The 12,468-nt window shown below is 32.6% G+C and overlaps 1 protein-coding gene across 1 annotated transcript; it reads right to left on the bottom strand.

Moving 5' to 3' along the window:
* Positions 1-2,007: 2,007 nt before the first annotated feature.
* Positions 2,008-11,123, bottom strand: LOC133834629 (topoisomerase 1-associated factor 1). Its single transcript, XM_062264302.1, has 19 exons — positions 10,905-11,123; positions 10,578-10,730; positions 10,327-10,486; positions 9,901-10,210; positions 9,265-9,405; positions 8,979-9,171; positions 8,726-8,856; positions 7,998-8,210; positions 7,109-7,275; positions 6,572-6,650; positions 5,842-6,369; positions 5,382-5,752; positions 5,117-5,197; positions 4,920-5,024; positions 4,535-4,789; positions 4,214-4,282; positions 3,300-3,410; positions 3,036-3,098; positions 2,008-2,812 (listed from the first exon to the last, which is right to left on the bottom strand). The coding sequence occupies exons 1-19, from the start codon at positions 11,005-11,007 to the stop codon at positions 2,524-2,526; spliced, it is 3,522 nt and encodes a 1,173-aa protein (XP_062120286.1). The 5' UTR covers positions 11,008-11,123; the 3' UTR covers positions 2,008-2,523.
* Positions 11,124-12,468: the final 1,345 nt, after the last annotated feature.

The raw sequence follows: 12,468 nt of genomic DNA, 5'->3' as shown, positions 1-12,468 counted from the left end.
TTTGTAAAGTCAACAAATTCAGAGGGTGAAATTCTTCAAATGTTATAGTTCGGATTCTTTTTTATTTAATTTTTTCAATTCAAATGGAAGAAAAAAATGTTTGGAACTTTTTTATTATTATTATATATGTATACACATACTAATAGCGTTGAGGTAGGTAAATGCTTTTACCTTTTTTTGTTAGCTTGTTCCTCTTGATATTTAAATTTTGGTTCAACTCCAAAAGTCTTCGTTGCAGCACAAAAATATACATTTGTGTAAAGAAAGACAAATATTATTATATATATATAGATATAGTTATTAAGCTCTTCATAAAACGCTCTAAGTCGTAATACACCCCTAAATGAGACGATATATAAATAATTAATGGCATATGTGTCAAGAAAACGATAAGATTTAGACGTCCAAATCAAGTTTAGCCATTAATATATTCCAAGCTAAAGCTCCACCTCATGGTCTGTTTATACCTCAATGCTATTGTTTTATTTCTTAATTAACATATAATTATCTTGAGGCTTTGTTTATTCTACAAGGATTACTTGTCTTTGTAGCCACAATTATTTAGCATTGAACTTTGTGTCGCGTTACTGAACTGAACTGGTCAAATTACTAACTTGAAAAAGCCTTTCTTCCAGGTAAATTAACCATCGGACAACCAAGCATCACCCCAAAATGCTTCGAATACATCATTCTTTCAACAAAGTCGAGCACAATTTTTTATTTTAAAGGCTAATGCTAACAACAAAATACAAATCGTCAAGATTTTATCGTCGGTTTCTAAGCAGTATTTCCACCATGCTTCCTGTCATATTTAGATTATTCTTCTCGAGATGTGACTTGTATAAAAACTTAAATACTTGGTTTGAATATAACTCACAAAATATGGTGGGTTGGGACAACAATGAAGTAAAGTGGTCAGTGGAAAATGAAAGAAAAAAAAACCTTACGTGTAATAGTTAGGCATAAACGTCGTAACATGCTCGATAATTTTATTTTATATTTTTAACGTTTGGTAGCAGGATAGAGAGTACAATTTTTTTGGATTTTTCTGCTTGGCTTTGTTATAGATAACCGAATGAGATTGAGGAGTGAGGAAAAGATTGCTATTTGAGAGAAACAAGCAAGAGGAGGAGAAAAAATTTCTGTCTTGCTTCACAATCTCCTTGTAATACTACAACGGAATCAGTTATTTTGTTTTGTTGTTTTTATGACAATTAAGAGCACTCACAGCAGCTTATCCTCTTTATTCTTTAAAATATATCTTCAAAACTTAACTTTTTTTATTTTACATTAATTTTTTACCAGACACCTTATACCAGCTTCTCTATCATTTAAATATTATATTTTATTCATTTCAACTATTTTCTCTAATATTCAACAATAGCCTCACATTTGTTAATATTTACAATCTACTCATATATAATTCATATAAGTATATTCTAATTTAACAAAATAATGAGTCTATACTTATTAAAATATAATGAGAATGATGCAAGAATCAAATTATCTTTCTTGCTAAATAAGCTACTACAGAGATTAAAGTTTAAAAAAAGAAAAATAAACACTACTTTTCAGTAACTAGGTCAAAGTGTGCAACATGTTTCTCCATATGAAAAAACAAATGTTATATTGAATCATAGTCCTTGCATTGATGATGTTATTGCTCTAAAAACAAATGAAAGCATTTCTTTAGTTTTGTTGTTTTTATGGTAACTAACATAAATCCCAAACTAACTAATTTTATCATCATACTGCCTTCATAAATCTAATTTGAAAAGGTTAGTAGGTTTAAATAACAGTGCTGAGTTCACTAATGTCCTTTTAATTATGTTTTTTTGCCTTTCTATTAAAGACTGATATGCTGTTCTTGTATAACTTCGCTGTTTCATTTGTGTTAATTTCTATTGCTTATGAATTATACTGCCTTTTGAGTTCCTTGAATTTTTTTTACTGGTAAGTTTTCCATGCTACACCTTGTAACTTTTTCCTAGACAAAGAAAAGGCAAATAAATCAATAATTCTAAACTTTATGGATCAGGCAGTAAACTGCAAACGTTGAAATGCAGAAACACATCCCATATTAGATTCTACCAATAACAAACACCATGTACACTGAACTTGTACATCCTTTTTTTTTATCAATTTACTTTTCCTACTTACAAATTTTCTGAACTGAACTTTTGATATTTAAACGACAATAATTCTGCCATATGCGCCAACCAGTCAATTTGAACTATGTTACCAGATTTTCCCAAAAAAACAAAAGCCTTTCCTGGTCTGTTTCTGAGAATGTTGTTTGCCGCCTAATTATCGTCAAGGTTTCATACAACTCCACCAATCATGACCGTTGATAGTAGTTGTAGTTGTAAAACATAACTTGGGAGCTCAGACCAATATCATCTAATATTCACATACAATACATGAGCCGTTTAAAGCACATTATAGTTAATACCAGCAATGTCATATGACAAGAGCTTTTTATATAATGCCATCAGACCTGTCCAAGCCACAGTAGCCAACATCTCAGTCATCATCCTCCACATCAAACACCATCCTTCTTCTACTTACTACACTTCTTGAAAACTCACTATGGTCAATTTCATCATCTGAATCTTCCAAATCATTGTCGTCGCCATTCACTTCGTGTGGCAGATCGTATAAACTGTCTGCTGCAAGCACAGCATCTAGTGGATTTTTAATGTCATTGGTGATTGCTTCACCTTCTCTCGTGTCATCCATGATGACCATGTCACTAGCTACACCCTTGTCAGGTCCTGCAGGCTCCAACATGGGAGAATCTTCACTGTCGTTCCTGATCAGGAGATGAACAAATAATGATGAGAGCTTACAATGAGAAAGAAAGAGGATCAAAGATAAAATGGAAAACATTATAATATAGTTTGGAAACTACTACTGCAATCTGCGACCATCCAGTAACCACTTTGTTAATGAAATTTAAGAGAAACTGATAGATTTGAAGTTTGCTAGTTAGCTCCAAAATACAACAAATTTCAATAAATAACAATATTACTTACATTTTAATTGGGATAGGAGTCAGCTTCACTTCCTTTGACTTAGCCAGGGGCTCCCTTGCTTTCCTATATCCAGTAGACCAGATATGTAAGGGAGAAAGTACAAAATAATAATTTAATGAAAGGAGATCATAAATTGGACTCCCATCCAAATTAGATTTAAGTTTGTATAAGGAAACTCTTCAAAATCCAAATTCAGTTTACAGAACTGGGCTCCTGCACTTTTAATGATTATTTATTTTTCGGAGATAGGAGAGAAATATTTACTTTAGAACGGAGGTTAGGAATTCATTATCAGAAACATCCTCTGTTAATTTCCCTGCATCAATCGGTTCCGCTACGTCCTCAGTTAATACTCTACTCTTCTCTGTTTTGCCCCTAAAATATTAAAAAAAAAAAAAAAAGAACAAACCATCTAGTGTTAAATAACATCGCCTGTGTACGTACTGATGAAGCCATAATTAATACAAATATGAAATGAGAAAAGAGTCGAGAGTTTTGTATTTATTATAGATTGGAGAAATAAAAAAAGACATAATTGTCTAGGTGTGAAGATAATTGCTCTACAGGAATGAGCAGCAAGAAAATTATGGAACAGGAATTTCTAATAAAAAGGGAAACTAACTATATGAGATAAAAAAAAAAAAATTTTAAAACCCAGCAATGTTCAGCAATGTACAAACAAAAAATAAAAAATTCGGAGTTCATGATATTCGTCAATTAATAAGACATGTGTGAACCCATCCATCAATAAATAGATGAAAGTTGGGCTAAAAGCAAAGAAATGCAGAAGACAAGACCATTGAAGTCTAAAAGATGGACAACAATGTTACCTTTTCATTAACGATAGCAATGTTTCATCGTCGGATTCGTTCCCTTTGTCATTAGAGAAGTCATCGTTATCTCCATCCATCAAATGGGTGCTGGTTCGAGATTTCCTCTGCCGAGGAATATATAAGCCAAGCTGCTTAAGCTTGCGGGAAACTTGGCTAGCTGTCAATTTACTATCCGAATCAAGTGCATTTGCAATCATGTAGCTGCATCTCTTATGATCTTTGAATCTGAATGAATCAAGGAAAGCCAAGAAGTTGGTCACTTTCTTACAATTCCTCGAGTATTTTCCAAATGGAAAGAAATCAACTACATCATTGTAACAAGCAACAAAGCGAGTAGACACTTACTGCTCATATAAAGATCGAATGGTAGTTTCCTCCTCTTCACTAAAAGCCCGAATTCTCTTTCTTGCACGCCTATAAAAATTCATCATTACAAATTAACAGAAATAAGCAAAATTATGAACCTATAAAATAACAAAACAATAGACGCTCTCAAGAAATGTATACACTTCTTGAAAACAAACCTTACATACGCTTTGAAACATTAAAAATGTATACTCAGATAACAGATTCCAATTGCTCAAAAAAAAAACAGATTCCAAGCAACTTACGATTAATAAATTTAAAAGCATATTCAAATATTAGGAGTTTCCTTTAAATACTTACGTAGGTTGACTCAACAATGTCTGCTCCAAATCACCTGAGTTATGAAGAGTGCCACTAGTTTCCACCACCCTCTCTTCTCCATCAAGTTTATTAGCCTCAAAAGAATTAGGTTCATCAGATTTACGTAACCTTTTTCTTGATGCACATTTAAGTCCAAGCTGTTTAAGCTTCTTCGAAACTTGAAATGATGAAATTTTGCCATCAGGGTCAAGTTCTTCTGCTATAAGGCCACTGCAATTCTGGCTATTGTTGAACCTGCATTTTTCATATTTGTCAGTGTATTTAAAACAACGAAACATTAATTATTTGTATGATATGCTTTACGCCCTTTAAGATAAAATTGTAACACAAAAAAGTGCAAAACTTTAGGTCAAAGTATGCATACTTCTCATAAAGATTTCTGATTTTCTCATCAAATTCACCCCCAAGAACTTTTCTTTTCTTAATCTCAGCAACTCTTTGAGATTTATGTTTCATAGAATTCTCCCCACTGCAAGAGAAAAATGTTTGAGGATACACAGATATTTCTAATTACTAAAATCAACAAAAGAATAGTTACATTCCAGAGAGGAGAGAGCATACTTGTGATTATTTTCTTGTCCATCAGACCCACCATCTAAGATAGATGAAGTGCTTCCTTTCACCTTGCCAATGTTTTCTTCACTGCAGTACAAAGATGGTGAAGCATTCAATTTATAACTCTCACCATTGTCAGTATTTAATCAAGTCTATTAATCACATGCTCTTATATTCTATATGAACATGATTCAGCAAGCTAGGGGCACAAGAAAAAAAAGTATGAAAATTATGAAGCTGCAGATCTTGTAAGTTCAGAGAACTGTCTCACTTATTATTTTCCAGGTCATGATTGATCACAACGCCAGCTTCATCTTCACCAAGCGCATCTGCTATGCTTACATGTGTCCATCCATTTCCCTGCGATGAGCCAACATCTACATCGCCCAAATTTTTTTCTCGGTTCTTACTTTCTTTCTTCCAGTGGCCAAGTTCATGTAGTAAATATTCAGCATTAATGTAATGGCATTCTTTGCGAGTCTTCCAAAAAAGAATTTCCACAAAAAGAAGGGGTTGTTTTTTCATTTTCTTAAGCATTTTTCTAATCAAACTTGTCAAAAAATTAACAATATCTGCATATTCTTGACATGGACATGACTTCTGCTCGGCCAGGATATCATAAAATGTAGTAAGGAGCGATAGCTGTCAGAAAAAAAAATGACATTAAATAACTAATGTATATCAAGGATGACCATGAAACATCTTAAACATTTATGTTACTTAACTCTGACCTGATACAACATCGGGGAAAGCTCCAAGTCATCACTGATTCTTCGCAGCATTCTTATTATGTAGTTATTTGTACTGGTGGAGTTACTCTTATAAAACTTAAGCAACCAGCACAGTTTCTGAATGATATTGTTGTTGGCAAATGAAGAAACCAAAGTTGAAACCTGGAAATCAACTTCATTAGTCTCAGGTGCCTGCTCATCGGACGAAGAATCACCTGTGCCATAGGGATCCTCATTAGCACAGCCAGAATTCTTGTGATCCATCTGTGGCAGGCTTCCACCACTAATATCTGTTTCCAACACAGATCCTTCACATTTATCGGTATGAGCAGGGGTGGTTGTTTCTTGTTTATCATCAGAACTTGTATTTTCGACACCCGTGTGTGCATCACCCTTTTCTGCTGGCGGCTCAATATTAGAAACACCAATTTCATTCGCAAATGTAGAATGTTCTCCTGAGAGTTCAGCTTTGGTTTCCTTATCATTCAGCGCTTTCTTCTTCCTCCCTTTCCTGGATTTTTTAGAAACCTTTGCCATGAAAATAAGGAAACACTGAGTAATTCAAAGTGACAAAAGGCTATCTATTACATATAAATCAAGATATTCTTTGACGAAAATGTTACAATTTCAAAGAACTCTTAGACACACAAACACACACACACACAGCATATTGACTTTCACTTGCAGTATGCTTTTGGCCTAACAACAGAGGGAGCAAAGATATACATACCCTCAATGTACCACGTGCTTGAAGATTCTCCATTAGGTTTAGAATTTTATAAATCATTTCTACCAAATCTTCGAGATCACTGAGGAAATAAATTAAATCAGTTTATAAATAGTGTACTCATAAAAACACTTTTAAGCAGTAACTCCTAAATATCTAGATTTGAGGAGGACAATACATATACTTACCAAAACTATAGCAAATAAAATATAAGGTTGACATCAAGTCAGTTTAGAACTTTAATATTAGGAAGGATATAAAACAAAAACCTAAGGGATTAAACTTTCTATTGCTTGGATTCAAACAAAAAAAATTAGATTATATTATTTTTTTAGGAAAAATGAGAATTTAATTTGATGTAATTTAATAATATTGAGAACTTTTACAAAAACATCAGAAAAGATAAAAGTTTCAAAATAAAATTTTATAAAACTTTAGAAAAACATTTTCCTGTTTCTTTTTCCTAGTCTTTTCCCTAACAAATTTCATCCTTAGGAAAATCAAAATTCCAAACAAATCCTAAATGGGTTGGGAAAAAACCTTTTGGCTTGTTTATGAGTGTCAAACGATTTGAGCAAATTCAGAAGGAAATGAGTCAACCCTTGATCAGTTTGGTCATAAAATAACTTGTAAAGAAGGATCCGAGCTGTTTGAGACTCTTTAGAATCCTCTGGCAACACCTGAAGTGCCAAGTCTAGCATGCAAATCTGCAAAAACGAAAGGAAAAAATTATGAGGATGTAAAAAAGCTAACAGAGACAAGGTTCCTATTCAGACTGCAATAATCAGTAATTTAGAAACTAAGCTTTCAAAATGAGGTCATATATTTCTTTTGCTATCAGCTATAAGCTGTTGGGACTGGGGGAGTACCAATTAAGCTTTTGAATAGAAGATGAAGTCTATTTAAGAAGAAAAGATAATAGTAACCAGAATTCATATTCCTGCTAACAATAATTTAGAAAAAAATTCAAAGAATATACTTTCAAAATGTGCATGCTATAGTGCTGGTTGACTAAGAAACAAGTACTTCAGCAGGATGATAGGATCAAAATTTGAAAATCAAATAGCCCAAGATGTGTGTACATGTGGCACGGAAGCTGAAGCTGAAGTCATTTTAAGAAGAAAATAGAGCAGTAACAAAATTCATATTCCGACTAACAATAGTTTAGGAGAAAAAATCGAAGAATATATTTTCAAAATGTGCATAATGTGCATGCTAGAGTACTGGCAGACTAAGAAACAAGCATTTCAGCAGGATAATTGGATCACGTGAAATCAAATAGCCCAAGAGGTGTGAACATGTGCTATGGGCACTCACAGAAACAAGGCAGAACCACTGTTAGTACTCTACAAAAAAGAGGGAAAAAAAAGCTTTAAAGTAAATGATCTGGTTCAAAAAAGAAAAGTAAAAAAATAGAGAATTAAAATACCATAGTTTTCATAAGAGAACCAGCTGCAGACATGAACTTAAACTCATGTGTTTCCTTCAAGCTTTCAAATTTGTTACGCCAGTGAGAAAAAACTAACTGAAACATTGAGTCATTCATTGATTCTGCAACAGGTCCACAAATATTCCCTCCATGAAGTGTATCATCAGTATGAGTATCAGCATGAACTTCAGGCGCATCTGCCCCCATGTTTGGCTATTTAAGCACAGAAAATCTTTGTTAATATCCTCCAAAAAGAAAACATACATTTCAGATTATACGTAAGCTAGTTGCAAGAAAACAAACATATGCTTAGATACTATAGCATGCAGAACAAAGAACTGGAAAAGCCACTCACAAATCGAACTGCTTAATGAATATCAGAACTTTCCTAATATAACCCCAGGAGTTGGAACTTGGTTCCTCGTTTCACAAAGGATAAGGTTCAGATAGATGAGTAGATATAACCCCAATTAAAGAAGCATGTGAAATTCTTGAAACTGAAACTGGAATTAAGTAGTTGTCTAACATTACATACATCCCTACAAACTTTGTACACTTCAGATTGATATTGCCATATTGGGTGATATTAAAGTAGAAGTGCTTGAACTAGTTTCTAATTTTTATTTTTATTTTGTTAGGGTAGGGGGTATCATATCCATAAAATAAAATGAAAACTAGAGCAATCAATTACAAAACTAAAATGAATAATTTAAGATTCCATGTCTCACCTTAGAGGTCAAAACCTTGTGATATTGAAAAGATGTAGCAAACTGAGCAACCTGAAAGAAGATAATGATATCACTCTTCTGTATCATGTGATGTTCCTTCTCGATATCCTGGCGGATTGACTGCATTAAACCTGATGCACACATGGATGACAATGATATTATAGGCTCAGCATGCAATAACATCAAAAACGCAATAATAATAAAAAATAGTAAAACTAAATCAATACAAACAATCATACAAAATAATGCATACCATTGTAGCCCCCTGTTAAAAACTGGTTTACAAAGTCATGAAGTAGTTCCAAAATTTTATCCTTTGACGACGGCAATCTACCATGATTCCAAGCAATTTTTTTAGTGGGACCCCGATGAACTTTATGTGGTTTAATAATGGCATCACTAGAAACAGAAGCAGGTTTCCCATTAAAAACAGACTTGGAGCCATCCTGCCAAACAAACCCATCAGCGCTGCGAAAACTTCACTTAGAATACACATACCATGGAAAGACGTGTAAATGATAATAAGTGAAACTTCATACCATGGAAAGACGTGTGAATGTTCCAATAAAATGCGAATGTCGGACCAAGTTGCGGACTCTAGTAAGTCTTCTTTTCTCCTCTTCCTCCTCCATAATTGACTTGAGACTGTTCAGAGAAGCTTTGTTGGCATCCTCATCGGTCTATATCAATTAAACTTGTTAGCTTCAAATTATGAAATGGATATATTTTATCAACTTTATAATCAACCAAGAAATGTGATTTAAGTTAGCAGATGCCTCAGAGCTCCACAGCTAATAAATCAGAAAGAAATGTTCACTCATATGCCTCATCTGCATAACCATAAAAACTATGTCTAATAATTTCTTGTCTATTTTTAATTTTAAGTTATGAAATGAATAAATTTAATCAACTTTATAATTAACCAAGACATGTGATTTAAGTTAGCAGATGCCTCAGAGCTCCACATCTAAAAAATCAGAAAGAAATGTCCACCCATATGCCTCTGCCGCCTAACCTTAAAAATTATGTCTAATAACTTCTTGTCTACTTTTAATTTTAAATTATACCCCAATATAACTAAGGTTTAATTTCAATATATCTATTAATGCTGGTTAACAATTTGCAATGAGATTGGTGATAAATTTATTAGCAACAAGAAATTATGGCAAACCTACCTTAGAACCTTTTAGATGTGCTTTGGAAACCAACTCTGGCTCTTGACCCAAAAAAATGTAATGGAAAATCTCCAACAAAAGCAAGTTATCTTGACGAAGATAGCCACCAAAATGCTGGGTTATTACTATAATCAAGTCCATAACATTCTCACGGAACAAAAGTTCTAGAAATCTATCTCTTAATGATAGGAAGTGAGTGGCGGTTCCCACAGCCTTCTGCTGCAGGGAAATTTCTTGAATGGCCAAAAGATTTCTGAATAACGTTAGTATCAGCTGCACCAATTTCCAGTCATCCTCTGTGAACGCATCACTGTGTGAAAGCATTATGTAACAAATAAATGTTCAGCCACCAAACAAATATTACATACTTTTGAGTTCTTCCAACAACCCAGAAGGCAAAATATAAACTCGTGAAATTTAACTCACCGTTCCAGATTTACCAAAGGGTTTTCCAGAAGTGATACTATAACTGCGATAATGTCACCACACATAACTGAAGACTTCAACCCCCACATATACTCTATCTGTTGAGCTATATCATTTGATGATGGCTCAATTGGCATAGTTAAGAACACCAAAATTTTAACTGAAATATTGCAAAATAGAAGGGCTTAGATCTTAGAATCAATGCTGTTTACAACTGTAATCAATAGAAAAAACATTTTTTTTCAACTTACCGGAATTTAGAACCAAATTGCGATCGTCTTGAAAATTTTCAATAATAGGTATCAAATCTTTGGATACAGTATTCCATTTACAGACTTGCTTAAACACATCTCGATTCTGTGGGTCATCACGCCTTAAGAACCTCATCAAATCCTTCAAGTTATCTGCTCCAAAGGGAAAAAAAAAGTTGATATTTGATAATGTCAAATCAAACCATTTCGGCATAAACTAATAGTGAAAAATAGACCAGTAATCTCTCAAGACACAAAGTCCAAACTATATTCGCGAAACAAATATATATACGTCGAAAAAAATTATTCAAAGATCAAGGTAATTACCTAAACAGTACTCGCCCTTTGTGTAACCGATCCGATTACCATTTCGGTCCTCTTCCACCGTTCCGAGTCCGGCGCAGATCACCGATAAACCTTCCATATCCATCTTTTCTGAGACGTGGAGTTTCAGAATTAGGGATTTTTCGGAAGAAAAAAAATAAAAATTTTTAAATGAATAAGAACTCCTAAAGCGATACGAAAGATAGCAACATTGGCTAGGGCTTTTGTGGCGCCAATTTAGAACTGGAATTTCCCGCGCGTTTTCTGTTTCAGATGTATGCAGCAGCATAAAATCTACTACGGCAGGGAGTACACAAAAGTTTCAGTACTAATGACGTGGCACAATTTAATTGCAAGATGTTCAAGGTTTGAGCCCAATATATTTGCTAATGTACAACTATCTTTTTAGAGAAAATTACATTTTATATGAGATTTTTAACAGAGTGTGCAAAAATATGGCTTTTTTTCAAAAAAAGTTAATCTATGGCTTATTTTAAGAATTTTCACTTTTATGGGTTATTTTCCCATATTTTTGTATAAAAGTTGGTTTATGCCATAGTTTTACTCTTAATCAAATTTGAAAGGGTATGTTTGTAATTTGATTATTATTTTTTTAGGTTATTTGTTTTTTTATCTTGTTTTTATATTACTAATTTTATATTAAATTTTTCTTTGATTGTTTTGCAAATTTTTTTTGTAATATGAATTGTTTTTAAAATTATTATTTATTTATTATAAACATGTTTTTTTTAAGATTGTATGTTTTTTTTTTCAAATCTTAGGTAGGGTAACCAGTTACTTGATTGATCTTAAAAAAAAAATCCTAGAGCTAGGTTAAATAACATGCACCAGGAGGGGTAACAAGTTATCCTGAGATGAGTAATTTTCTTTCATAAGAGGGGTAACCAGTTACCTAAGAGGAGTGACGAATTACTCATATTAAATATGAAAAAAAACATCAAATTTGAAGAAAAAAATGGAAGAACACTTCATTAAAAAAGGAATAAGAAGTAACTATGATTTTAGTAACATAAGTAAGTAGTTACCATAAAGAAACCATAAATATACACACACCAGAACGTGAAAGTAACCAGTTACCCTCAGAAATATACACACAAAGAATGTGAAGGTAACCAGTTACCCATTCACGTTTTCATATTTTTATTAGTTTTCTTTCCAAATTTTGGTATTCCCATAAGTGTTACAATAAAAAGAAAATGCTGAAAAAATTGATTTGAATTTTTTTTACATATAGTGGAAAAAATTATAAAAAAATTACAATAATAAAAGATAATAAATAAAAAAATAGTAGAATAATTATGTAATGTTAAAATATATGTGTGAAAAAAAAAAGAAAAAAAAAGAAATAGAATGAGAAAAGAATAAGTACAAAAATGAAAAAAAAAATAGATGAATAAATAAGAATGAAAAGAAGAAGAAGAAAAATAATGAAAAATGAATAGAAAAAAAATATGAATGAAAAAATTGGTAGAAAAAAAAATGAAAGAAGAAAAAAAAGCTCATATGTGTGAAAAAAGAAAAAAAAAATGGAAAGAGAAAGAGAAAA

The sequence above is a fragment of the Humulus lupulus genome, chromosome 5 (genome assembly GCF_963169125.1).
Source record: "Humulus lupulus chromosome 5, drHumLupu1.1, whole genome shotgun sequence".
NCBI classification, from domain to species: Eukaryota; Viridiplantae; Streptophyta; class Magnoliopsida; order Rosales; family Cannabaceae; genus Humulus; species Humulus lupulus.
This window is presented reverse-complemented; position numbering and strand designations above follow the sequence as displayed.